Source organism: Salmo salar, chromosome 05, assembly GCF_965601325.2.
Source record: "Salmo salar chromosome 05, fSalSal1, whole genome shotgun sequence".
NCBI lineage: Eukaryota > Metazoa > Chordata > Actinopteri > Salmoniformes > Salmonidae > Salmo > Salmo salar.
Genome location: NC_138295.1, coordinates 68,657,909 through 68,685,369, shown reverse-complemented (window position 1 = coordinate 68,685,369; position 27,461 = coordinate 68,657,909). Strand labels below are relative to the sequence as shown.

General features: G+C 44.3%; 1 protein-coding gene across 5 annotated transcripts in view; it reads left to right on the top strand.

The window, feature by feature from the left end:
• The window catches only part of LOC106605641 (dual specificity tyrosine-phosphorylation-regulated kinase 1B), a 69,493-nt gene that overhangs the window by 32,904 nt on the left and 9,128 nt on the right, over positions 1-27,461 (top strand). For 2 of the 5 annotated variants that reach the window (XM_014201508.3, XM_014201507.3), the window contains exons 1-5: positions 7,760-8,383; positions 21,248-21,393; positions 24,574-24,693; positions 25,417-25,605; positions 26,713-26,860. In XM_014201508.3, coding sequence (XP_014056983.1) covers positions 8,239-8,383; positions 21,248-21,393; positions 24,574-24,693; positions 25,417-25,605; positions 26,713-26,860 — 748 coding nt within the window. In that variant the 5' untranslated portion in view covers positions 7,760-8,238. Of the gene's footprint in view, positions 1-7,758; positions 8,384-21,247; positions 21,394-24,573; positions 24,694-25,416; positions 25,606-26,712; positions 26,861-27,461 lie in introns of those variants that run through there. The other 3 variants (XM_014201506.3, XM_014201510.3, XM_014201511.3) reach the window with 3 other exon arrangements.

Sequence of the window (27,461 nt, the reverse complement as noted above, 5' to 3'; positions counted from 1 at the left end):
AGCTATTTTAGGAGTTATAAGTTCATGTTGAAGCAGTTGCTGATGGTAAAAATGAGTTTCTCTATACTTGACACTGAATCTAGAAAATGTTGCCTGACATTTAAAAAAGCATTGTGTGACATGATCCTAGCCACATCCATGTAGTATTTAATTGCACTTTGCACTGGAGTGAGTTGCTCCCCTATAACACAGTGCAGTTGCTTGGTGCTAGTCAGAAAAGACATCACTCTTCCTCTGGCAGTGCCCAGCCAGTGGTTTGTTGTAATAACTAGGGTTGGCCACTGGGGGCATCAAAGGAGGGGCCACCAGACCCTCCTCAAATTTAACAATGTTTGGCCTGCATCACACCCGTTAATCTACTTCTCTGGATGTTTATCCTGGTCCTAAAGTCAGCCCGGGTGCTGTCACAAAGCCTCAGTTCCAATTCCTCTTACTAGATTACAAAATATTTTGTTATTTTCTGCCTTTATTGTATGTGAAATGTATGCTGTTAATTTAAATGGAAGAGCAGGAGGGTATTTTTTTGCATACAGACAGACTGTCACAACTAGAACTGTGCTATTGCCTCTTATGGGTATATCCCAAACAAAAACCTGATCTCAAAATAAACTCTCCCTGACCCCTTAAGAAAAAATAACCCTTAATCCTGGCATTGTAAACCATGACATAGTGCAACATTGGAAATGTCTACATGCATGCCGAGACAACATTGTGTTATGTACAATAGATGAGGATCCTGTCTAACACTTTTGGGTCTCTGTGTGACACAGTTTTGTGGTATGTGTGACTAGCCCCGTCTGTCTGTCTGTGCTGGAATGAATGTGTGCTTTTCAGGTGAAAGGTCGAGCAGGGGGAGGGGGAGCCTCATCAGGGATTAAGTGTGGGGATTCTCTGTCTCTCTCCAGAAAAGGGTCAGGCATAAGCGCAAAGACATGTGCATAGTGATGCCGTGTAAGCCCTCTCTCTGTGCCATTATCCCTCCCCCTTTAATACATACACAGTAATGCGCACAAATGAGAGTGGACCTGCACCTACTTGAGAACAGGTTACAAGTTTCTGGCAAAAAAAAAAATGTTTTATCAATAAGGGAGCCTTAAGAAATTTGGAAATTAAAATATTGTAAAATTAAAATTATAGAGAAGTATAATTAATTAATTAAATTGTGATGAGAAGGATAATTTATGTTGTAGAATGCTTCCTGAGTTTATTAGAATTGAAATGGAAACGATGGTAACTCTGAGCAGAACACATTTATACCTCAGTTTTGTTCAGCGGTTTCATACAGGAGAATGGAGACCTCTAGGGGTCATTAGCAGACATTGAAGGAGATGTTTGACTAGACAGATTTACCTTTTTTTTTTTTTGATCATACAAAAAAGTTATTTCCTCTTTTCTATTCAACAGTTATCATTTCTAAGCATCACATAACAAAAACATAACATAAGAGATTGTGGGACTTTATGAAATGCTTTCTGTGTTGAATTTCATTTGTAAATCTGCATGGTTACTTGCAAGGAAGCAAACAGTTTTTTAAGTTTACCCCTGCTATAAAAACAAAATGGCATAACTTTGACACTAATATTATCTAGATTGCTCAATCTGTTTGTCCAGTATTCTCGGCACGGCCCAAGTATTTGCCTCCCCTTTGCTACACTCCTACACCTGTCCTTGCATGGGACCACCTGTTCTTGCAGGGACCTCCTGGGTCCTATTTATGGACAAAGCGCCTCAAACTTCTTTCAGTGTTCAACTTGACTCTCTGCCTGCTCTTGGGTTTCTTGGCAGAGCTCTAGTGGCAGTAGCAACATTAGGCCATTTTTGTCACATGTAACTCCAACCTTTCCTGTACACTATATAGCCCACTGGGAAACATAACACATGCTCATGCTCATCACCTATGACATGCCTTGCGCCTGTTTTGTAAACGCCTGTAGTTGCCGGGTGGAATTATGGTTCACGGCTAGAAGGGATCCAGCTTTTGTCAAATTAATGTCAAAAGTATACTTTTTTTTGCATTTTAGCTAACCCTAAACCTTTTCCTAACTTTAACCTAATTCTCCTAACCTGCTGCTTAAGTTCTCCTAACATGCTACGAAAAGTCAACTCTGATGTTAATTTCACAAAAGCTGGATCCCTTCTAGGCATGACCAGGAATTCTGCCACATTTCCCATTCCTCCCAGAGGTCCTTGAGCTGTTGTGATGATCAGAGTGGCATGTTGTAACAGAGGATGAGGTGTAGATGTATATTTTGTTTTACATTGTTTCACTCAAGTCAAAGTTAGAGATTCAAATATCAGTTCCTTGTCAGTGTGTTACTTTTAACAGTTGCAGCTTGATGTAACATACTGCAAGTTCTAGATAACTTTAATAAATCAAGCATTTTACATCACTTTCTATTGCATAATTTTCAATGTTTTACAAAGTGAATTGTATTATTGGCTAATTGTATTCCATTCCAAAGGCACTGCCATGGGGTGTCAAAGGGTCGTAAAAAGGTTAGTGCCTATTTAAAAAATGTGGAGACCTTGGCGTCACAAGGCGCCATGTAACCTTATTTAGTTGTCAGGATTTCACTGGTCGGCAATGAGAGCTATGATATATATATTTGGATATTCTGCCTGTAGATAGGGAGGTTGGAAATACAGCAGAGAAGCATGTGATTCGTTGTTGGTAAGGATTCCATCATCCCTGCGCTGGGTGAGAATGAGTGATGATTAAGATGGGTGAAATCAATGCTTGTCTCTGGGTCTACTTATCGCAGAAATTAAATGACATTTAGTTTAACAGTATACACACACCTTATAAAACATTTTCCCAGGCTTTAGCTGAGTTGAAACGCAACCCCGGTAACCTCCCCGCAGTGTAATTGTAATTCGCTGCTGTATTACCCCTCCGTTCCTCTGGCGCTCACTAGCTTCTTCTGTAGAGTTCGACTACCGTATCTTCCCACTGCATCATGTTTACCTAGCAACACGCATCACACGCTGCCGGCCCTCCCATTGGTCATTTCAAAACGCACCCGGGACCAATGGCAGGGCTGTTACCATGGTACAGTGTGTAGTTGCCGGGTGGAATTTTGCTGCAAGGCACGTGAGTCCCGGAGTCTTCGCCTTGCGTTTTTAATCTCGGGTGTCTGGGAGCTTTGCAAACGTGATTTATTGGAACCGAGTCACACTCCCTTTGGAGAGTCAGCTCACATAATACACGTACACATTTATCTATAAATTTGTGCGAATACAATCAAAATAGTGTTATGGCACAAGGAGGCTGCACCAGTTCGGGTTGGACTGTATGTGCCATGCTGTGCCTCTGTTCGGCGCTAAGGGGAAAGGGGGACTGAATTTGCTGGCTAATTGCTCAACCAAGTTTAGTATAACGTTATGATGTTGCTATTCAAATTTGGTGTGTCATATTTTGGAACAAAGATGGAGAGAGGCTGTGGTGTCAGTCTCCAGATCCGATTAAAGACTGTCAAAGTCCCTGGCATTTTGGAATTAAGTTGTAAGCAGTTTACACATACATTTGGGGACATAATTGTTAATAATTCTATTAGATATTAAATGTATTGTTTAGGCTACCTATTGTTATTTTTCTCATCATTTGTATGTTTCTGGTAACAGTTTTTTTTTAATGTTCAGAACATTGAATCATTGTTGTTGGTGACTGTGAACATCCTAATTTCTGTTCTAGAGAACATTCGTAATTGAGAAATATAGCAATACCCTGCGACTTTTTAAATTGCCTGTCTTACCAGAACATAGCAAATGCATACACAGTGCAACTGCAGAGCAACCCCAGGTGCTATTGCAAAAGTAATTCTAAAGTTCTTGTCCTGCATGGAAATTGTACATTTATTTTGGGTGTGAGCACCCACACTCCCCTTCCCATATCGCCTACCACCTCAGTAACATCCCTAACCTATAACCTGTAATTGGGGTTTAGTTTTTGCATCAACAGTGCTCTCTTATGGAAGTGACACATGCTGCATAGCTATTGCAAATATCTCCAGCTCGCAGTTTGATTAAATTGTGTGCTGAAATCTATCCCAATCCTTGCATGACGACAGTAGCTGTCTGCAGTGAAGTGAAGTTAAAAAGTTTTTCTGAAGGGGGAACACGCACATTCACTGGCTACCGTGGAGGATGAATGACGGCATGGTTAACCTCGTTTTGTACATCCCATCCCATCTCTCCAGTTGCTGTTCTTTTGGGGGAGAATATGGAAACGAATACCCAACATGAACACGCAGGGATTCACAACATGCAATCTCCTTGAGAACAGACAATGTTGTTTCGTTTCCACACTTCACAGGGAATTATTTTCAGAGCTTTCAAAATACCAAGGCTAAATTATCACATTACTTAACCTGCCCTTTGTGTTTTACTGGATTGAGATACATATACATTTTTGAAGTCATCTGTTATTATGTCATATAGATAATAATTTACCCCATTGCCATTTATTGGTGTCATAAGGGTGTAAAATAGTTTTTCTTCCTGTATTTGATCTGAAGAAGAAACAAAGTATATTTTGTTAATATTCCCAAAAAAGTAACTCAGTTTGATCACATTGTCAGTGTTTTCAGATATCCTGGATCATGTAATTGCCTGTTTGGCTTACGTTAGCCTAGTTTGTGTGACTTGGAGGCAAGTTTTATTTTTTAATTTACTGGACATAATATTTTAACTAGATGTGAACGGTCACCTGGCACATGTCCCTGTGCTGGCATTAGATATTCTCGTTTTGTGTTTTTCTGTGCTCTATCAAGTTATGCATGCTATTTATGGGAAGTTTTTAAAGTATTGTTTGAACTTTTCTATATAGATCTTTTTTGCATGACTTCATGAGCTACCCCTTTGGTCGCATTTCTAGTGGTCTTACCCCCTTCCCCTATCTGTCTACCTGAGGTCTTTAATAACTGTTTCCGCGGGCACGTCTTTCTGCCTCCGCGATGCATTTGGCGACGACGAGGAGGCAAGGGGACAGGGCAGCCTCATTTTCTATCTCCGCCCACATATCCAATTTGACCAATTCAAGCAGCTGAAGGGACGTCGTCTGACCAATCACGCTCAAGCTGCCGCGGCGTCGGATAGCAACAGAGCCTGCGAACGCGCACACTGGGGGTGGGGAGTGTTGAGCTCACGATCGAGGAAGGCGCGTCAGGGAAAGAGGAGAGTAGTGGCGGTGGAAAGCAAAAAGAGAAGGGGAAGGGTTTTGCCAGTGTGCGTGCTTTAGCACAGAAAAGGTGAAATCATTCTCAAGGACTGGTAGAACTAAATGAAGCTTGCAGAAATAGACATGGTGAAGGACAGCTAACAAATAGCTGTCTTAGTAATTATTTTCTGAATAAACCTGAGGAACAGGAAGCAACTTTTGTCATTATCCTGACTTGTAATACACTTCTGAAAGATATGTCATAAATAGGGTACAGCTTCAAGTTGACTCAAATGTAGTGTCACAAAATGCTTGCTTTACTGATTACATTACTGGTTTTAAGGTAACTTGTTTGACTTTATCCAATACCTTAGTTATTAGTTAGTTATAACTCACTTGCATATTTTCCTTATGCGCCATCGGACTCAACCTTTTGTTATAGATTGAGATGAGTTGACAAGTGTTTCCCACAGCACGTATCTCGTTCAGGAATATTGTTGCGGTTGTCATTTTCAGATATTGTGTGAATAGTGGAAAGGGCTTTTATTTGGGCACGCGCACCTAGTGTCGCCCCATCAATGTCGCCCTTGTCTATGTATGTGTGTATGTACAGTATATATATGTAATGTATATATATCTGCCTGTTACTATAAATGGAGAGGAGCAACTTTGTGGCGCAACTACTCTCGAAAAGGGGGATGCGAAAAGTCTCAGGGTTGACATCATGTAGCTGGGTGTGTTACAATATTTCAAGTACCCCGCGTGTAATTTCACATAAACAGAGAAATACAACTCTGCGTAATGTCTCCTTGCTGTACTGTGACTCTAGGTAGCCCCGCTAATTTAAGAATTTTAAACAATGTGCGTGGAGCTGCGTCAACCCAGCTGCTATCGGAGTGTATCTCCACAGCCCCCCTGCGCTCGAATAGCTGTTGGAACAATCCGCATCGCAGGGTGTGGATCCGGAGCGGTCCAGAAAGGGTAGCCAGCACAGGGAGTAATAACGGGAGAGGGGCGAATATGAGTTAATGCTACCCGGGAAGAACACCACCTCGGAGGTGAATATCCTGCGAGAAAAATCTGAGGATTGAATGAAAATATAGTTCATTGTTTGACCTGGAGGTATCAAAGGCGAAAGGAGCGCGAGGAGAGAGCATCGAGCCACATACGGAAGCTACGAACTGACTGGCAGCGAACGACTGCGTAGAAGACAGTGTGAGAGGGAGGTGACAGTGTTGAAAAGTATATTGCTTTTGTTCATTTGGAACTACGGAGTATTGGGTTTTATTTTAAAGGCACGTTTTTATTTTACTTTCGCGGGGATCACGACTCACTTCCGGAAACCCACTTTTTTTGTTGAGCAGTCGCTACAGTTTTTGTATCAAAACTGACGAAGAGACTCCAAAACCGGAATATTGCACTGTCGTCAATGTCTTGTCAGACGAGATACGTCAATTTAAAATAAAATAAAATATGGGAGAGTGCGGACCGGATTTATTGAATATATGTTAAATATTATATTCAAGTATTTGACATGCTGTAGTTAACAAACAGCCTTTGCCACTCAAGTGAACTGGCGAGAGAGAAGGATACATTTTTGCTGCGTATGTGGACGCGTCTCTGGCACATCAAAGCAAATCAAAATTGAACATTCACTTCTCTTTTTTTATTATCAAGAGAGGCGCATTGACTCTACCTAGATCAGAGACTTTGGAATAGAGCGCAAGAAACTGACACTGAAAACGGTTTTACTTTTGTTGTGCCTTGGAATACACTTACTTGCACATGAACACTTTGCTTTGTCGTATTTCTTTTTGCATGCACATGTTTATTTCTTCTTCCTGCACACGATAACATTTTTCACAAGCTAAAGGTTGTTGTCCCTCGTGTGTTTAGTTCCTTGTCCCTCTCCTCCCAGTTCTCGACCTGGCAGCGCTTAAGGGCACCCGTTAACTGTGGACTTCGCTAGTTCCTTCAAGGGGGAAGGGTAGATTTTCATGTTTATGCATCTGGTGGAGGAGACAAAGACAAAAAGCTTTTACTGTGGATGATTTATCTCTCTGAACTGTACCTTTTGTGTCACTGGATTAAACCACCAGGTTGAAGTCCGGGAAAGAAAACAGCACAGATGTTTTGGATTGCTTTCACCTGCTTATTTTTTGAGTGATTAGTTCACAATAGGATACTTACACAGAATCTAAGAGGCAAAGGCTATTTTTAGGGAGAGTGATGGGGTAAATGGTGGTAGTTGGAAATTGAGACCCCCACCCTCAGCCCACCAACACTTCCAGCTTTAGCTCTGGTTCCATTGTCAGCTGCTGAATTATCAAAACTGGAAATCCGAGTGGGGGTCCTGTCTCAGTCAAGCTCCCAGATATACATCTCACCCTTGTCTACTATCTGACTGTATCTTCTTTGCATCTTTGACTGGAATTAAAAAAGAAATTCAACAAGGAACAATGCATGAAACTCCGCACTTATAAGAAGCAAACTTGAGTAACCAAATATTTTCTTCCCCATATACACAGAGAAGCATATTTTTTATATATAATATATATATATATATATATATATATTATATATTATATATATATATATATATATTAAATAAGAAATAGCTATGAATTATATAAGAATATGTAGTTTAAATAATTATATTATATTTTTACTTCAGAAATAAGCATTGTTGCCTGAAACCCAGTTCATTGCCTTAGAGAAACATTGTAATAAAGAATACCGAGGAAAGACGACGTGAAACTTTTTTGGAAACAAGTTAATGGTGCCTTTTTAGTTTCCTTGGTTCCTAATGTCTCCACCACTTCAGGATTGAATTGTTGACAAAGAAATATTTTTGTGTGAAACCCTTATATATACCTGCCTTTCCGGTTCAAACTTGAGTTTTATTGTCGTTGGATGTATATTGCTGAATTGCAGAGATTTCTGAAGATTTCTGAGGCGAGGATTACCCCTTCACTCTACACTTGATGCATCCTCATAGTTTTCCAAAGTAATTTTGGAATCCCCAAATTATAAACTTTGACTTGATTTCTGGGATACAGCGGCCCAACATACAAGAGTTTCCGATGGTGATCACTTCGTCAGTGGAGGAGAAGTCGCAGCCTTCTAACAGAATGGTCGCAAATCTGCCGACCGAATCCTGGATCAACAACCCAGAGCAAAGTCGCTACTTACCAACTCAGTCACACCTACTCCGGAAACCGACAAAAAGTTAGTACCAATATTGTTGGTTTGTGAATGAGTGTACACACTCTTACTTGAACATACAGACGCACATAAACACTCACACTCTCTCTTTCTCACTAATCACATGTGTTGTAAACTTTTAGTGGATCAATCTAAGCAAAGATAGTTATTTGTCATACTTGAATGATGTGTGGAATTATAAGTAGTAAAGTATGTCGCTATTGCATCACCTGTGTAGTTCTCTGTGAGACCCCCTCTCTTCCAAAAGGTTCACCACCTCTGTGGGTTGTTGTCATGTAGCTTTTCATGCACAGTTTTGACTTGTGCCTTGTTTATTCATAGTTTCTACGATCTGTGGTGTTGATGACACTGTGGCGCTTATCCTCCTCCAAAAGTCATGAACAATCACAAAACTGCATGCCATCGTAATTGTAAAAAACCAAAAAGAAGCAAGCATTATAGTGATGACATAATGAGAGGAGGGCGAGAGAATCGGGGAAAGACCTATCCATTATTTCCATAAGAGTTGGAGGATTAAAGTTGAAGCTGCAGAGCTCCATTGGTCGGTGTCCTACTACTGTTCGCATGGATGCATCAAGTACAGTTTTCATCATTGTTGTAGAGCGCTTCGGTGGAATAGTGTGCACGTGTTTTAACGTAGTAGAATGGAACTAATACAGATATTGTAATGTTTTGTCAGTGGCATAACAATGATGTAATTACAGAATCAACCTGTTCATATTGTTCTGACTTCATTTTGGACCTTGGGTTGGATAAAACCACTACCTCAACAATATGTGTTAGAGCATAAAAGTTTATCATTTTAAGTTGTTTTAGGGTTATTTTAGTAGGGCCTGGGATTCCCAGGAATACTCATCACAAAAACTCAAGCAAGCCCCACCTAGAGGAGTTCCACCTAGGAGACTAGGAGACCTCTGCCAACCTCCCCTTTTCCTTTCCCACAATTGTCTCCAGCCACTTGTTCAAACAATTCTGGGAATAAATTCATTCCCTTTCAAGGTTACTGTTGCCCAGGCTTTACTACTGCAGTCCATTGATCTTTTGGTCCCAGTGTTTCCATGGATGGACACATGCCTTTTATGTTCTGCACAGCTGTGCTCTACTTGTACGAGTCGTGTGGTTCACACTAGAGCGTGTTTTACCATGACAGCCAGGCAGCTGGGAAATCCTAGCGAAGCTGGGAGTTCCACAGTCCGTGCGTGTGGTTGCAAAACAACTTTATTGATCTGAGTGTTAAACCTCAAAGCCTGTGATGGGGCCCTTCTCCACCTATCCTTTTGTTGGGGCCTGATGCATATTTTGAATTCTTAGATTACGTTTCTATCACCTCTGTTGTGGAGATTCCCTTAAAGTTTCACAGGGTTACATAATATTTGACATTTGGGCAATTCACAGTTTATTTTACGAGTATCATGACAGATTTATGTTGTTGCTGTATAAGTCAAGTGCTTCACGGAATCCCTGCCCCTGGGGAATTGCACATCTTATGTTCTGTCACGTTTCACAGTATCTGACTGTTGTAGATTCTCACTGTCTGGACCTGCTGGATCAATACAGGTCAATCAAAAGCAACACCTGGACCTACAGGGGTTTGAACTACTTTTGAACACCAGGCTTATTATTGTGTTATTACAGAGGATGTAGCCTGTTTTATTAATGACAAAGATACCTTAGTGTGGTGACATTCAGGCAGTGAATAGCCAGGTCTGTGTTTAGTACAGGAAGCAGCTTGTGGAGATGGTGATGCCTATTCAATGGACGGAAGAATAAAGATGGAAGTGGAGGGAGAGTTGGGGATGGGGGTAGATGAAGGCATGAATGAATACTGAGTTTGGGGTTTATCTGTTTATCCTTTCATTTTATTATTTATTTGTATAAGGGTTTCCCATTCTTGCCCAGTTCCGGCACTGGCTCAAGAAAGGAATTCAATTATCCGTCAATCGTTTATCCACTTAATGCTCTTTAGATATAAATTACTTAATTGTCCCATTTTTAAGAAAGTTTTCAAGCAAGCAATCTAAAGCTTCTGCGAGGACGACCACACCAGCCCCCCCCCCCCCCCCCCCACTGAATCCAGTCTGACCAGCTGGTCCAGCATGCTAGCAGGGAGCCGTCTCTGACACCGCCCTTGGTCAATCACAGTCAGTCATGCACTTTGTCCATGGCTGTGCCCTTGACGCTTGACATTGTAGCACTTATTTTAAGGTCACAGCTTTCCATGGTGCTGTTTATCTCAGGAGTTTCCCATAAAACTTAAGCGAGTTATCGGCATGCGGCTGAGAGGCCAGGATAAAGGTTGGGTTGAAAAGTGAAGCACGAGGAGGACACTTGTTGAATAGCTGACGGGATTCACCTTGTAGACTGCTTAGTGTACAGTAGTTTAATGCAGGTTCTCCCCATAAGCCTTAAATTGGATTGCAGCTTGGCTCAGGAAAGGGCTGTCTGTGTCCCATCCCCCTGCTGAGAGACTCCCTCTCGTGACACAGTGAGCCGCCACTGAAGTGGGCATGGTGTCTGGGGGTTACGTTGATACCTACTGTTGTCTGTCACAGCATGTTTGGTAGAAGTCTAGTCAATATTAAACAAGGCCTCTGCTTGATCAGAAACAAAAATGATCATGCACTGAAATAACTTGACTTGGTGATTACCTAAGTTGGTGGCCAGAACGTTTTGGCAGTTGGAAAGTTATCTAGTCGCCCCGCCTCCCCTCAACCATAAGTATTTATCATTGGCCAGACCTCGGGCTCACTCCTAATATTGCTATCTCTATTGGTAGGGAGATGGTGACACTTCGAGTCCAAGTTTACAGCTGAGTGCATAACCTTTCAATGTTGCCACACTATCACTTCCTAGTAACAGTGATTTAGCAGGCTAATTGTAAATCAACGCATGGCTGTAGTTGTCAATTGTAACTCAAAGCTCCTCTCTGGACTTTAAGAGGTATCAGACTCTGTGAGACAGGAATAGAAAGTGCAGTCTTTATACCCACAGATCTGGGTGACTTTTCAGCTATTTCCCCCTTTTAATTTAAGTTATTTTTATCCGAGTATCCAACTCTCTTTCTCTGCTGCCTATTTCTGTCCTCACAGTGTGGTGCAGGCTGAGCGGCTGTGTGTAGGTTGCTGACTTGAGTAACTGGGTAAGCATTTCACTGTTAGTCTACACCTGTTGTTTACGAAGTATGTGACAAATAACATTTGATTTAACTGTCTGGAAGATGCCGGAGAGAAATGTAACATGCTTGAGAAAGAGTGTGACTTTCTGTCTGGTTCATTTATTTTCTGTCTGGAAATGTTGAAGATATGATAATAGTTAGGCCTAAGGCCAAAGGTAAAGGCATGGTGGGAGCTTCTTTTCCTGAAGTAGGAAAACACACGGAGAAGACGAGGGCCATATCAGAGCTGGGGAAAGAGAACAAATCTCAGGTTAGGCCCTCTGTTAGTGGAGTTTGGACTGTGAGACTGAAAGCAGCGGTATCTGAAGCAGTCACACAAACACCACGTCCCCACCGCTGCCCTTTGCTCCTTTCCCTCCCTTCATCTTGTTTGTTTCCTGCACTAATTTATGGTCTAAAGGTGAAACGTCTCGTCCCCTTGCTTACTGTGGTTGAGTCATGTTTATCCTTCTGACTTTCCAGTAAACAAGATACTGAAGTTATCATTCATTCCCCCTCCAACAATGTGACTGAAGTGATGCAATCAATGCTCTTGATTGCTGTGTTTTTAACAAGATCCCCAGACTGTATTGCCTGTTGGACTGTGTTGTATTTGGTGTGGTTACAGTTAGTGGCAGGTGCCTGTTACAATGAGCCTGTCCTCCTATAGCTCTTCCCACCAGCCTCCTCTGGTGTAGAGGAGGTGGTGGTGGAGTGGTGCTCTATAAACCGCTGTCCCTTGAGATTGTCCCACTCTGTGGAATGTGCTTCATGTGGAAGTAAACAAATGCACCGTCCAATAAATCAGTCTGGATTGAGTATCCTTGTTGTTGTAGCTTAGCTGGGAGGGGCTGGTATACAGGGTTAGGGGGGACCTCTCTGCAACGCTCCCAAGTCTGTCAAAATGGCCCTTTAGGCTTCACCCCTCCATCTCCCTCAGACTGTAGCTAAGGGGGAAAGTAAGTTTGTCCTTTTCTGTAGCTGTACCTTTTAGACTGTGGTGATGAATGAAGCAATAGGAATGTGTGGACTAGAGATTGTCAGGGAGGTGAGTACATAGGCTAAGTGTTTGTGGTGGGGGATGGTTGAGGTGGTTTGTGTTGTGGTGGGGTTTCGCTTCACACTAGTTAAAAACGTTAAAGGGAAGGAAGCATGCGTTTTTACGCACCAATGTAACACAGTGTCGTCAAAGACTTAGTAACTTAGTTGGAGTCATGATCTGGTTACGTACAAGTACAAACATAGTTATGTTTTTGGGTTATTACATATTTATTACCTTATTCCTGGATAACTTCTAAACTTCCCACAATGCACTATTTCTCAGTCATTTGGAGGATATATGCTGTGCTATTGAGTTTGTATGCTTGCTCAGTAGCAATCTTAAGCTGGCTAACATTAGCCACTAGCCATGCTAGCATGTAATTCAATTCCAGACCATGTGTTGGCGGTGGTGACCTACAATCCACCAATCACAGGAAGTGTGATGTGAACAAGAAGTAGATGGGGCACGTATGGCCATGGACACGGCAGGCTCTAGTGCCTTCGTGCAGTTGGCTTGTCAGTTCTCCTTTTCGTTTTGTCAACTTTTCGGGCATGTTCTCTAACATTAGCTGTCTAGTTAGCTTGCTGGCTAAGATAACTGCATATAGCTAACATTCTTTGATAACTGGTTAGATGGCGTTATGTATTTCTAAAACTTTGGTTTACTTTAATGTAGCTATAAGCTAGTTGTTAATAGCAACTGGCTGACTTGTAGTGCTAAGGTAACGTTAGCAGCCTGGTAGGGCTAACCTTAGCAAACTAGTAGGGCTAACATTAGCAGGCTAGTTGGCTAGCAACCTTGCAGATTGATTTGGTACAATAAATTCAGAAAGTATTTGCTTGTAAGTTGGCTGAAAATGTAATTGAAAGCAATAGTCATGAGTGCAAACAATTTGGTTTAATTTTAAGTTATACATTGTGTTAGTTTACCACCCCTTCGACCTCCTCAACATCCCCTCCCCAACACCTCCTTCGATGACGCAAGTTTGAAAGGAAAACATTTCTTGTGCAGTAGAAGTAGAGCTCAGTGTGCTTGTAGCCTGTATCTGCGTGACCAAGCGGTGGTCTAGCCGTCCGACATCTTCTGGCAGACAAACAAACCCCCCCCCCGGCCCCCCCCCTGCTGCGCATAACTCACAGTATCCACGCTGACACAGCCACTTCCATCACGGAAAGCACATAAAACATTTAGCAAGCAAACTCTCCCGTGCTTCTCTCGCTCTCTCTCTGACTCTCTCCTTCTCTCTCTGTCTTTCTCTTGTTCTTTCATAAGTAAAATGGGCAGTTTGCGAGGCTGTATGTAAGTTCACACCTCAGTGGTGAGTTGTGACTCTTCCCCCTCTGCTTCCTCCACCTGAAGAATCAGACTGACCTCTCCTGTTGGCAGGCAGGACTAGATAGATAGCTGCTGCCTCTACAGGAGCTCACATGCCCAGGCTGCTGCCCACCAAAGGAGCTTGGTCACTCTGAGATCGATTAGAGCTGGTCAGTCTAATGAGTTAGTCCACAGCTGAGGAGAACCTGCAGCCGTCCTAAAATGTGAACAGGCCCTTCTCAAAGGGGGATGAGAACCTAAGGTCCTTTGGGTCACAGTTGACACTTATTGGGAAAGGGGGAGTGGTGTAGGTGAGCGGCTGTAGGTTGCTAAGTTTTTGGAAACAATAACAAACATGGCCACCTGACCCAAGAGGCATGGGAAAGCTTGCATGACGTTGTGTGTGTTTGATACCTTCTGTTGTGCCACCCTATGTGCCATCAGGGGTTTCAGGCAGCAGATTAGCTTCAGTCGTTACTGACAAGATGGGCATTTGGATTGGCCAACAGGAAGAGAAACATAATAAAAAAGTACATCAAACGCTGGGTACTAAGCACATCCTCATCCGTACTAGCTCTCTCTGTAGTAGAAGTTGTCGAGCCAGAGCCCAGAAAGTACCACGGCCACAAATCGTCCTGTACCAGGGCTGTCGTCGGCCCTCTTCTCCCATTGCATTTGGGAGAGGATTTAGTTATATTTGTATGCACTGTGTGAGCGCTCAATTTACCGGTGTCACTGTTTGATGAGAGGTCGACCCAGATGGGTGTTATTTATTGCTTTCAGTCTGACTCAGCTTTGGGGGGCTGTCTAAAGTTCATTGGGGGCATAGTGGGGGTGTTGGGGTAGAGGAGAATTATTTGAGCTGCTCTCAAATAAATAAAGCACTCTGTTGCTGCCTGCCGGCCAGCACTGTGGGCAGGCCAGTGATATGAGGAGGTTTAGCTGGTGTCTGGGCATTGGCAGGGGGAGATTGTCACCAGGAGGACAAGGAGTTTTTCCTGACCTGGACTCAGTTTATAAGACCTAATCGTCAGTCAGTTCACTCCATAGGATGGCTCACACTTCCAGTGAATGCCCAGAACTTCCTCCTTTATCAAACTACTGTGATCGGACATATGATGTTAGGTACTTCCCTGTCTTCATCCTGTTGGATTGTATCCGAAGGCAAAGTGGTTGTATTTTCAGTCAAGTGATTGACAATGACCAGATGTACAAGCCAGTCATGACAATGATCTGATGCACCAATCATGTCGGGCAGTGCAGGCTGGAAGTGGACATTACCGCTGTGTCCTGATTGGATTGTTGCCCGGCATGTGGAAGCAAGAGTGTGACATTTGACCTTTGAGAAGTAGCTAATGGTCAGAGTCAGTACAGTGAGGGTCCAGAGCCTTTACACTGAGGGACATACTGAGATTCTAGACAACTAGACATGTCATGTGGAGGGACACACAGGTACATTATGACATAGAACTTGACAGATGGAATGTCATATTCATGATGTACAAGCAGCCAGTCTTGCTCTCACCCCCTCCCCCCTTTCACACTCTTTCACAGTCTGGGCCTGAAAAGCGCAGTGTCAGAGTGCGCAGTATCTGTGTCTCAGCTGTGCCTGTCCCTCAGTGCCAGTGAGCCGGCCACGCCGGGAGAGATGGAGGGAGAGAGGAGAATGAGTGTCCTTAGTGACCTGACCTGGCCCAGACGCAGTCGGCACCACGAGGGCATGGGCTTAGCTTCCCCTGCCACACTCCCTCGCCGGGTCTGCACCCTGCACGAGGTCAGCTCAGAGACAGTTCTAGAAGAAGATTTAGCTTTTGGAACTTTCTATAGACAGTGGTGCCTTCTCTTGTGACCACTGACAATGGACAGGATCAGTCAGGAAAGTAGTCTGGCTGTCGTCAGCGTGACAGAAGGGAAAGTTTTCTATTTACTGTTGTTCTAAACACAGTAACTTGTTGGCAGCATTGAGTTGCTGTCTTCAAAGTTCAAGGTGATTTTACCATTCACAGAGGGAGCTCTAACGGTACTGCATTACCTGCCTGTTACCTGGCTCTGTCAGGTGTGCCTGTATGAGAGCTTGGAGATCCTGACCGGATAGTGGAGAGATGACGGTGGTCCTCCTTGCCTGTGTTGTGGCGGGGAGTGTGTTAATGCGTGTTGTTAGTGTGTCAGTGTACCAGCCAGGCATCCACAGTGTTGTTGCCTGAATGGGAGCATACAGACCTGCCTCTTTACCTCCACTCTATCCCTTCCTTCCATCATTCCCTAGCCCCCCCCCCCCCCCCCCGCGCCTTTTGCCCAGTGTCCAACTTTGGCTTGGTGGCACCACTGCTCCCGTTACCCTAACAGGGTATGAGAGGGGTCGACAGGGCCAGGGAGGGGGAAGGGACGGTGGGTTCAGCTGTTGGCCTTACACCCCCCACCCCATTTCATTCCTGTTCCTTGGAGACAAGGAGTGGGCTAGTCTGTTGCTATGGTGACACCCTGATTGGCAGCTGTATTTGGTCAGCTGTAGAGGGGTGTGGTGGGATACCTCATGGTCCATGCATGGTTAATTGGTGTAAATGATTACTTCAGTATGTATATATTTAACCCGGTCCGATTTGACACTTGCATAAGTGAGGATGAATTCTACCCTGTGCAGTACGCCTGTGTGTCTGTCTAGATGGCTGTGTGCCCTTACCTACTATATTTTATTAATATCCAGCCCCATTAGAGACATTTGTGTGAGTGCTTTGGCCGGTTGGGTGAGAGAGAGAGAGACTGGGGGAGAGAGAGAGAGAGAGACTGGGGGAGAGAGAGAGAGAGAGACTGGGGGAGAGAGAGAGAGAGACTGGGGGAGAGAGAGAGAGAGACTGGGGGAGAGAGAGAGAGAGAGAGAGAGACTGGGGGAGAGAGAGAGAGAGAGACTGGGGGAGAGAGAGAGAGACTGGGGGAGAGAGAGAGAGAGAGAGAGAGACTGGGGAGAGAGAGAGAGGGACTGGGAGAGAGGGAGAGGGACTGGGAGAGAGAGAGAGGGACTGGGAGAGAGAGAGAGGGACTGGGGAGAGAGAGAGAGAGGGAGAGAGACTGGGAGAGAGAGAGAGCGACTGGGAGAGAGAGGTAACATGCAGAGCGAAATAGAGGAGGAAGAGGGAGGGCGAGAGTGGCATTGTGGGAAGGGTTGCTGATACAGCACAAGCTACCAGGTTTATTTATAGAGACCTCGCCGCCCAGCCCTTGGATACTAGCAGCCAATGAGCAGCTAGAGAGGAAGGGGGTGTCACACTCAGGAAGTTCGCAATGTGTTCACTTCAGCATTTAAAGGCACAGTGTGACATTTCTCAGTGCTCGGCAGATAGCCCTCATAACTATCGTCATATCCCTCCCAACTGAGGCCAGGGCAGAACAAGGCCTCTCATAACAACAGCAGTTTCCGTGCGTTATGAAATTTCTCTTCTGTTTTTTGCAGACCGGTTTTCTACTGCTTTGCATTTCTGATTCCAGTGCATCTACAGTCATTACTGTAGCATAAAACCACAACATTGCAGGTGCAGCTGTTGACCGTTTTAGTTGACCATTTTAAAGCTAGGTTGTATTGTTAACCTCTAACAATGCATGGCCAATGCTGTTGGAGATTTATTAAACAGTCTTTGCTGTAGAACGTTGTCCTATTGATCTGAAAGGCTGATTAACTGTAACTCTGTAAGCTCTGGATACAGGTCTGTGTGAGTGTGGTAACATGCACACAATAATGCAATTTATTGTGGATAGTCAGATTAATATAATAGTTTGATTAAAACATTTACATGCTTTGCAAGAAGAAGGATTTCCCTAATAATCCTGTTTACATGGACACATCTGAGATCAGGCTACCTGAAAATAAATGTTCTACCACAGCGAGCGTATTTCATTCTGAATTCGGACAAAGTTTGTATGTGAAAACGACTTCTAAAACACATATATTGTTGTTCCAAACACACTTCAGTCGGGCTACAGAGGGAGGCTCGCCCTGCTGGTGCTAGCACACCGCTGGAATGTCGGTGTTCACGTCTTAATAATGAAAAAGGTCTGCCTACTGCCATAATTAGTTTAATATTGAATTATTAGTGTACATATGAACATACTGTGTGTGTGTGTGTGTTTCTAGTTGTATTAGTGGTATGTACAGGATACACATGGCATACACTGTTCAACGAAGTGCTTACTTGCAGGTTCCTTCTCGACAATGCAACATCAATAAGACATTCTAAATATGTGTGTCTGTGTTTCTCTGTGTATCTGTGCCGAGACAGAAAGCAGTTTGAGATGAGTCACGTATGTGATGTTTCCTCCTTCCCTCTCAGCCCACTCCTGATGCCAGTGTTGGGACTCATCCTATCATAGGAGGAAATGCGTGCAGTCACCCCTCAGGATTGATGGTACTCAGACGTGCTGTTTTGCACTTTGTTTAAACTATGGCCATTGACCGGCGGGCTATTTCAAGTTGGAATGTGTCGTTCATAAATTTCACCCCCGTTACTCCTCACTTTAAAAGCCAGTGATAAAAGCATTGGCTGTGAAATATCTCATCAATTTCATTAACCCCTTTTCATATTATTTTTTTCTGCATTTTACTGGAGACGTACAATTAATCTGTTGGTTTTGCAGGTCACTAGCACAGTGGTCAAGGTTTTCATCAGCAACTTAGGACATTGCACCGTAAGATGTGTTGAAAGGGTTTGCACTAAAAGGAACCAAACCGTTGAACAGGATATGCTGTTGGTACTGTTCAGTAGTGTAAGGTCATTGGTGCCCCATGTCCTCTGTTTAGGTTTCCTCACATCTGGAGGGAAGAACAGAGTTGGGGACGGACAGACTGTATAAGTTAAGGGACATCATTTCCCTGTCTTGACATTTGACCGGCAACATTTTAAATTTACCGGACATTTGAGAGATTTACTGGACCCATATGCATTGGATGCATAACCTGATCAGGGAGTCCACCCACAGTGCTCAGAATGACAGAAATCAGATTTTAAATGTTGGTAATTCATATTAACAGAACATGCAAGTCGAGGATGCAACGAAGTGCTGTCCTTCTTACTGAATTCTGACGTGTACTTTGAAGATGTTAGAATAACTGCACGTTTACTTTTCCTCAGCCAACAAGAAGAGTCACGAACAGCAACATCACTAGCCTGTCAATCTACTATCCCCCATAGTGGAAAAGTTTACATGTTCTATTGGTCAGCTTGTCAAGAAAGAAATAGCCTATTCCAAACAGACTCTGGGACAGTTGTGGAACGATATATCCCAAATTCATACAACCAGTAGACCTAGGCTACATGAAAATGTGTCTGATGCAACAGATCAGAACATTTAGCTTAAAATGTTGGTAAAATGTTATTTCACATTATAAGCGCAGCAATGCACACGTGGTAGTAGGCTACGCGCGAATGTTCATTCCATAATGTAATTTGCAGGAAAGACCATTAGCAAAAGCGTAAAGCACATACAAGTGGTTTCATGTGACAGATGGATAAATCTGTTTGAAATTTAAGAAAGAGGGAAATCTAATATGCAACAACTAGCACAGGTTGCTAATATGACTAGTATTGTGCCTTTGGCTACTGGACAATGAAAGAAAAGTTGATTTAAAATAATTCCCTCGAATATGGTCTAATTTTGGCTAGGCTACTTTGAGGCAAGGTAAGACATGCCTCATAGGTAGTAAAACGTTCATGTTTCAAACAATTAAGTATATGTTTTCAAAATGCGTACTGCCTCTAGCTCATTGCAAAATGGTGTGTGACATGCTGATGAAGCCCGCTTTTCGTTTCCTATGCATTTTCTGTTTCGGACGCTGTAGCAGCAGTTCTCGCGCTGTCTGACAGATTTTCCGCTCTGTATCTGTATGCTGTACGTGTGTGATAATTATGATACATAACGAATGTACTGTATATGCGCCAATTTAATTCCACTAAATTATGCAAATTAACCTAATATACCGATAAGCATGAATAGGCTAAACAGCATTAGTTTGCAATGTTTTGGGCGGCGCCAATTTTATTCACCGGCTTTTCTTTCTTTCTTTTTTATTAGCTAAAAGCCGTCTATTACAGGCTAACAGAAACTCTGGTCTAAACTTAAATTTGATTCAAACTTTAACTTCGAACAACCAGGATGAACATCTTGTCGTAAACCTTCTACCATCCACAGCTAGGTCAAAGTGTGGTCTGACTCCTTATATGTTTAATGCCAGTGCAATGAGTTTCCAGGCTGGTTTTCTGAGCCACTGGCGGATGTTTTTTGTTTTTGTACAAGCGACCAGCCCCCCTCTAGCTAAGTGAGTGAGTTCAGAATTCTGCAGAGGCCAAGGTTTACCCAGGAGCCAGCGGTCCAAACTGCTGTGTCTTGGCTTTGGTAGAAATCAGGCTTGAGCATGCAGCACTGTCAACACCACACTGGACTGCTCTTACCAAGCCTGCTGTGTTCCAGCCATGATTTTAGCTCGACTGCAGTCAAACTGCAGGCAAAGCAAAGTCTCAAGGCTGCAGAGAATCTCAGTCAAGTTGAACCTGGGATTCTGACAGAAAAACAAGTCTGGTGGAACTTAATGACAAAGCAAAGCAGCACACTAAACAGTGACTCGTCATTTTTTTGTAGGATGATGCAACAGTCTTGTCACACAGTGGTTTGTCCCATTGAAGCGCTGACCCACGTTGTCCATCTTTGCTAGCTCCCTTGACAGAATCAGAAGATTTTAATGCTCACAACATTCAGCAACAAAAATGGTTTGGTTAAGTTCCATCTTCTATATCTTGTGAGAAGCCACCTCTCCTTTCTCTTTTATAAACGCAGGAGTTGCAGTGAAAGAGTTCTGCTTGGAAATGTCCTCCTGGTTTTGAGGTGTGACAATGTGGACTACTGACCTCCACAAAGGTCTCTTATATCTTTCTCTATGTCACACACACACACACACACACACATACACACAGACACACCGGCTTTCAGGTTGACCTGCGCTAATGCTGATTCTGCTGAAACAGGACACCCTCTTGCATAGAGATATTTCACTCCACCATTATTTGTGTGGTCTTTCTGGCAGGGAGCTAAATGGCCCTGTGGAGTGGTACCCTACTAAGTAGCCATCCCACCCTCTTGCTCTACATCCTTGATTGGGTGTATGTGTGTGACTTCAAAGAACAGCCAAGAAGGGTGTGTGAGAGAGCACATGTGTGCTTCTCTGCAGTGCAGTGCTCGTGCCCACACCCACGGCAGTGCCAGTGTATGTATGATGAGTTAGGAAGCTTCATGTCGATATATTTTTTCTAAAAACCTCTCCCCCTCTCTTGTCCTTTCTCCCCCTTCCCTCCATCTCTCCGTCTATCCTGTAAAGGTGGAAGCAGCTCAGGATGCAAGCCCCCCTCCTCTACCCTCTGCCAGCCTGCCGCCTTGGGCTTCTCCCCCGCTGAGCCAACCATGTCGAGCCAGCACAGCCACCCCTCCTTCAGCAACATCCACTCCATGGCTGAACAGCAGCAGGTACCCAGCGACTAACGCCCTCACAGGACACTGCTCTAATGCTCTGTTTCGAATAATACTCTGTTTAGGAACTGACCTTATACTGACGCTATATATACACACACACACACACACACACACACACACACACACACACACACACACACACACACACACACACACACACACACACACACACACACACACCACACACCCTGATGCTATACACATCCTGATGCTATACACACACACACACACACACACACACACACACACACACACACACCCTGATGCTATACACACACACACAACCTGATGCTATACACACACCACACACCCTGATGCTTTACACACACACACACACACACACAACCTGGCCCTATACACACACACAACCTGGCGCTATTCACACACACCCTTATACTGACGCTATACACGCCTTTATACTGACGCTATACACACCTTTATACTGACGCTATACACACCCTTATACTGACGCTATACACGCCCTTATACTGACGCTATACACACCCTTATACTGACGCTATACACACCTTTATACTGACGCTATACACACCCTTATACTGACGCTATACACACCTTTATACTGACGCTATACACACCTTTATACTGACGCTATACACGCCCTTATACTGACGCTATACACACCCTTATACTGACGCTATACACACCCTTATACTGACGCTATACACACCTTTATACTGACGCTATACACACCCTTATACTGACGCTATACACACCCTTATACTGACGCTATACACACCCTTATACTGACGCTATACACGCCTTTATACTGACGCTATACACACCTTTATACTGACGCTATACACACCCTTATACTGACGCTATACACACCTTTATACTGACGCTATACACACCTTTATACTGACGCTATACACGCCTTATACTGACGCTATACACACCCTTATACTGACGCTATACACACCCTTATACTGACGCTATACACGCCTTTATACTGACGCTATACACACCTTTATACTGACGCTATACACACCTTTATACTGACGCTATACACACCCTTATACTGACGCTATACACACCCTTATACTGACGCTATACACACCTTTATACTGACGCTATACACACCTTTATACTGACGCTATACACACCCTTATACGGACGCTATACACGCCCTTATACGGACGCTATACACGCCTTTATACTGACGCTATACACGCCTTTATACTGACGCTATACACACCTTTATACTGACGCTATACACACCCTTATACTGACGCTATACACACCCTTATACTGACGCTATACACGCCTTTATACTGACGCTATACACACCCACAACTCATCACGTGAACGTAGGTATTAGCATCACATACTGAATGGACATAATGAGAGGCTACCTACCTGTTGGATTGTAATATACATCCACAACCTCAAACACGTCAGCATCACGTATAGTACCAGTCAACATTTTGGACACACCTACTCATTCAAGGGTTTTTCTTTATTTTGACTATTTTCAACATTGTAGCATAATAGTGAAGATATGAAAACTATGAAATAACACATATGGAATCATGTAGTAACCAAAAAAGTGTTAAACAAATCAAAATATATTTGAGATTCTTCAAAGTAGCCACCCTTTGCTTCAATGACAGCTTTCCACACTTGGCATTCTCTCAACCAGCTTCATGGGGAATGCTGAGCACTTGTTGGCTTCTTTTCCTTCACTCTCCCATCTCAATTGGGTTGAGGTCGGGTGATTGTGGAGGCCAGGTCATCTGATGCAACACCTTCACTCTCCTTCTTGGTCAAATAACCCTTACGCAGCCAGGAGGTGAGTTTTGGGTCATTGTGCTGTTGAAAAACAAATGATAGTCCCACTAAGCGCAAACCAGATGGGATGGCGTATCGCTGCAGAATGCTGTGGTAGACATGCTGGTTAAGTGTGCCTTGAATTCTAAATAAATCACCAACAGTGTCACCAGCAAAGCACCCCCACACCACCACCTCCATGCTTCACTGGCAGAACCACACATGCAGAGGTCATCCGTTCATCTACTCTGCGTCTCACAAAGACACGGCGGTTGGAACCAAAAATCTCAAATTTGGACTCATCAGTCCACTGGTCTAATGTCTATTGCGCGTGTTTCTTGGCCCAAGCAAAGTTATTCTTCTTATTGGTGTCCTTTAGTAGTGGTTTCTTTACAGCAATTCGACCATGAAGGCCTGATTCAGGCAGTCTCCTCTGAACAGTTGATGTTGAGATGTGTCTGTTACTTGAACTCTGTGTAGCATTTATTTGGTCTGCAATCTGAGGTGCAGTTAACTCCAATGAACTGATCCTCTGCAGCAGAGGTAACTCTGGGTCTTCCATTCCTGTGGCGGTCCTCATGGGAGACAGTTTCATCATAGCGCTTGATGGTTTTTGCGACTGCACTTGGAGAAACTTTCAAAGTTCTTGAAATGTTCCACATTGACTGACCTTCATGTCTTAAAGTAATGATGGACTCTTGTTTCTCTTTGCATATTTGAGCTGTTCTTGCCATGATATGGACCTGGTCTTTTCCCAAATAGGGTTATCTTCAGTATACCACCCCTACCTTGTCACAACACAACTGATTGGCTTAAACACATTAAAGAAGGAAAGAAATTCCACAAATTAACTTTCAATTAACAGATGTGCCTTATTAAAATGCATTCCATGTGACTACCTCATGAAGCTGGTTGAGAGAATGCCAAGAGTGTGCAAAGCTGTCATCAGGGCAAAGGGTGGTTACTTTGAAGAATCTCAAATATAAAATATATTTTGATTTGTTGAACACTTTTTTTGGTGTCATGATTCCGTATGTGTTATTTCATAGTTCTGATGTCTTCACCATTATTCTACAATGTAGAAAATAGTACAAATAAAGAATAACCCTTGAATGAGTGGGTGCTCAAAAATGTTGACTGGTACTGTACTCTATTGACAAGCAACTACAACCACCATCACTGATAGATTGTTCTGTGGCTAGGCAACAGTGTTGCCTGTGTACATAGGTTAACTCAAACATGCCCAGTTATTTCATTGGAAATTACTCCTTCCACTCACATTGTGTAGTGACCTTTACTTACTTTAGTTCTTATAACCACTAGTTAGAATACTGCAGGGATGTCTTGGCCAGTTTTGGGGCTCCCCTCACCACCTGTCCCCTCCAGGTGCTGTCTGATGCGACCATACTGCAGAGGAGGATCCCCCCAAGTTTTAGAGATCCCGCCAGCGCCCCGCTGAGAAAACTCTCTGTCGATCTGATCAAGACTTACAAGCACATCAATGAGGTGAGTGGAGTGTGTGTGTGTCAGCCAGCCAATCAGGTCCTACAGGACTCTGCTGCTACAGGAGTCATAATCTCCAGGAAACATCACCTCACAGCTTATCTGCTGGGATCCGGCCCGCGAGGGTCCAATCTGGCTCACGGGTGGTTTGAGTAAAATAAATGTTTTTATTTGTATTTTTTATTTATTTGTATTATTTTTGTGGGGGGGGGCTTTCAATATACTTTGAAATGACTAAAACAAAATCAAAACTGTGTAGAAATGATAATGGACTTACATTCATACAGTTTCTTGACTGTCCAGCTCACTTAGCACCAAAATGAAAGCCAAGTCAGGGAACATCAGACATTTTTTTGCAAATATTGACGGCGAGGAAGTATTACTAATTTTCAGTGCCGACCTCGTTGAAGACCGAATGAGGCCTCCAGGGCAAAATTAGTTTTACACCCCTGGTATAAACATTAGATTCTGGTTGCTTTCCCAAATGTCCCTGGTTTTCCAGAAATCCCAGTTGGAAAGTTACCAGAGTTTTTCAACCCTAGGTATATGTAACTGTATTAGCATAAACTGATGTACAAGTGAAGGATGTCAGTTTTATCATTGGTTTGGTCCTCCGAGATCTATCCAAACAGTAGTGTGGCAAAATGAGAAATATCAGTGACTTACCCCTCTTTCTCTTTTCCCGCCCATCCCTTCCTCTCTCCATCTCCTCTCCTCCGTGTCCAGGTGTACTACACGAAGAAGAAGCGGCGTGCCCAGCAGGTGCCCCCGGAGGACTCGAGCACTAAGAAGGAGAGGAAGGTGTACAACGATGGCTACGATGACGACAACTACGACTACATCGTCAAGAACGGGGAGAAGTGGCTGGACCGCTACGAGATTGACTCGCTCATCGGCAAGGGCTCCTTCGGGCAGGTCAGTGGGCATGGGGGAGAGAAGGTATAGGGGAGGACAGGTCAGTGGAGAGAGGGTATAGGGGAGGACAGGTCAGTGGAGAGAGGGTATAGGGGAGGACAGGTCAGTGGAGAGAGGGTATAGGGGAGGACAGGTCAGTGGAGAGAGGGTATAGGGGAGGACAGGTCAGTGGAGAGAGGGTATAGGGGAGGACAGGTCAGTGGAGAGAGGGTATAGGGGAGGATAGGTCAGGGGGAGGATAGGTCAGCGGGTCCGGGGGAGGATAGGTCAGGGGGTGGATGGGGTAGGGGGGATAGGTCAGGGGGTAGGATAGGTCAGGGGGTAGGGGTGAGGATAGATCAGGGGGTAGGATAGGTCAGGGGGTGGTGGGGGATAGGTCAGGGGGTAGTGGGAAGATAGGGTAGGGGGAGGATAGGTCAGAGGGTAGGGGGAGGATAGGTCAGAGGGTAGGGGGAGGATAGGTCAGAGGGTAGGGGGAAGGATAGGGTAGGGGGTGGATAGGTCAGGGGTAGGATAGGGTAGGGGGTAGGGGGGAGGATAGATTAGGGGGAGGATAGGTCAGGGGGTAGGGGGAGGATAGGTCAGGGGGAAGGATAGGTCAGGGGGTAGGGGGGAGGATAGATTAGGGGGAGGATAGGTCAGGGGGTAGGGGTAGGATAGGTCAGGGGTTAGGGGGAGGATAGGTCAGGGGGTAGGGGGGAGGATAGGTCAGGGAGTAGGGGTAAGGGGGGAGGATAGGTCAGGGGGATGATTGGCCAGGGAGGATAGGTCAGGGGGTAGGGGGAGGATAGGTCAGGGGGTAGGGGGAGGATAGGTCAGGGGGTAGGGGGAGGATAGGTCAGGGGGTAGGGAGAGGATAGGTCAGGGAGGAGGAGGGAGAAAGAAGAGGATGGAAGAAAAGAGAGGAGAAAGTTTAAGGTGAAGAGTTGCATGGGGTGAATGAAGTATGTCTACAGACGTGAGGAGAATAAACAGGTCAGAGGAAAGAGGAGAGGGATAATGACTGTATTTTGTTTGGTGAAGGAGCTTTGCCTTGGCCACTACCACCTGCATATACTACAAACAACATGGCTGCCTGTCTGACCTGTGACCTTTTCCATCCCGCAGGTGGTGAAAGCATATGACCACCACGAGCAGGAGTGGGTGGCCATCAAGATCATCAAGAACAAGAAAGCCTTCCTGAACCAGGCCCAGATAGAGCTGCGACTGCTGGAGCTCATGAACAAACACGACACCGAGATGAAGTACTACATAGGTGAGGACACACACTCTCTGCTTTAAGCCCCCACTTACCATCTACTAAAATGAATTCATACTGTGCCTCTTTGACGTCACATGCAATCTGCTCCACATTTAACATCTCAATTGAAATATAGACCAATGCCCTACTTCTCATATATCCCTATGTATAAATATCATGCTACATATATATATATCAATCCAGTAGCCTTTGCAATGATAAACCTGTCACAGAATCACCTCTACCTCACTAAGCTCCTATAGCGCTGAGCGAGGTGATTGACACACAATAATATAATAATAGATGGCATTTATATGGCCGAGCTGTTTTCCATGTGGTGAAAGCACCTTGCGCTCCTCTCCAAGGGCACACTGTCGCTCTGGAAGTCACCTCAACCACTACCCATGTAGAGCAGAGCACTCAGTTAGGTTACTGCAGTATACCGCTTCCCCTACTAACCTCCCTCCTCTTCCCTCCTCTTCCCCCCTCTTCCCTCCTCTTCCCTCCTCTCCCCCTCTTCCCTCCTCTTCCCCTCTTCCCTCCTCTTCCCCTCTTCCCTCCTCTTCCCCTCTTCCCTCCTCTTCCCTCCTCTTCCCTCCTCTTCCCCCCTCTCCCT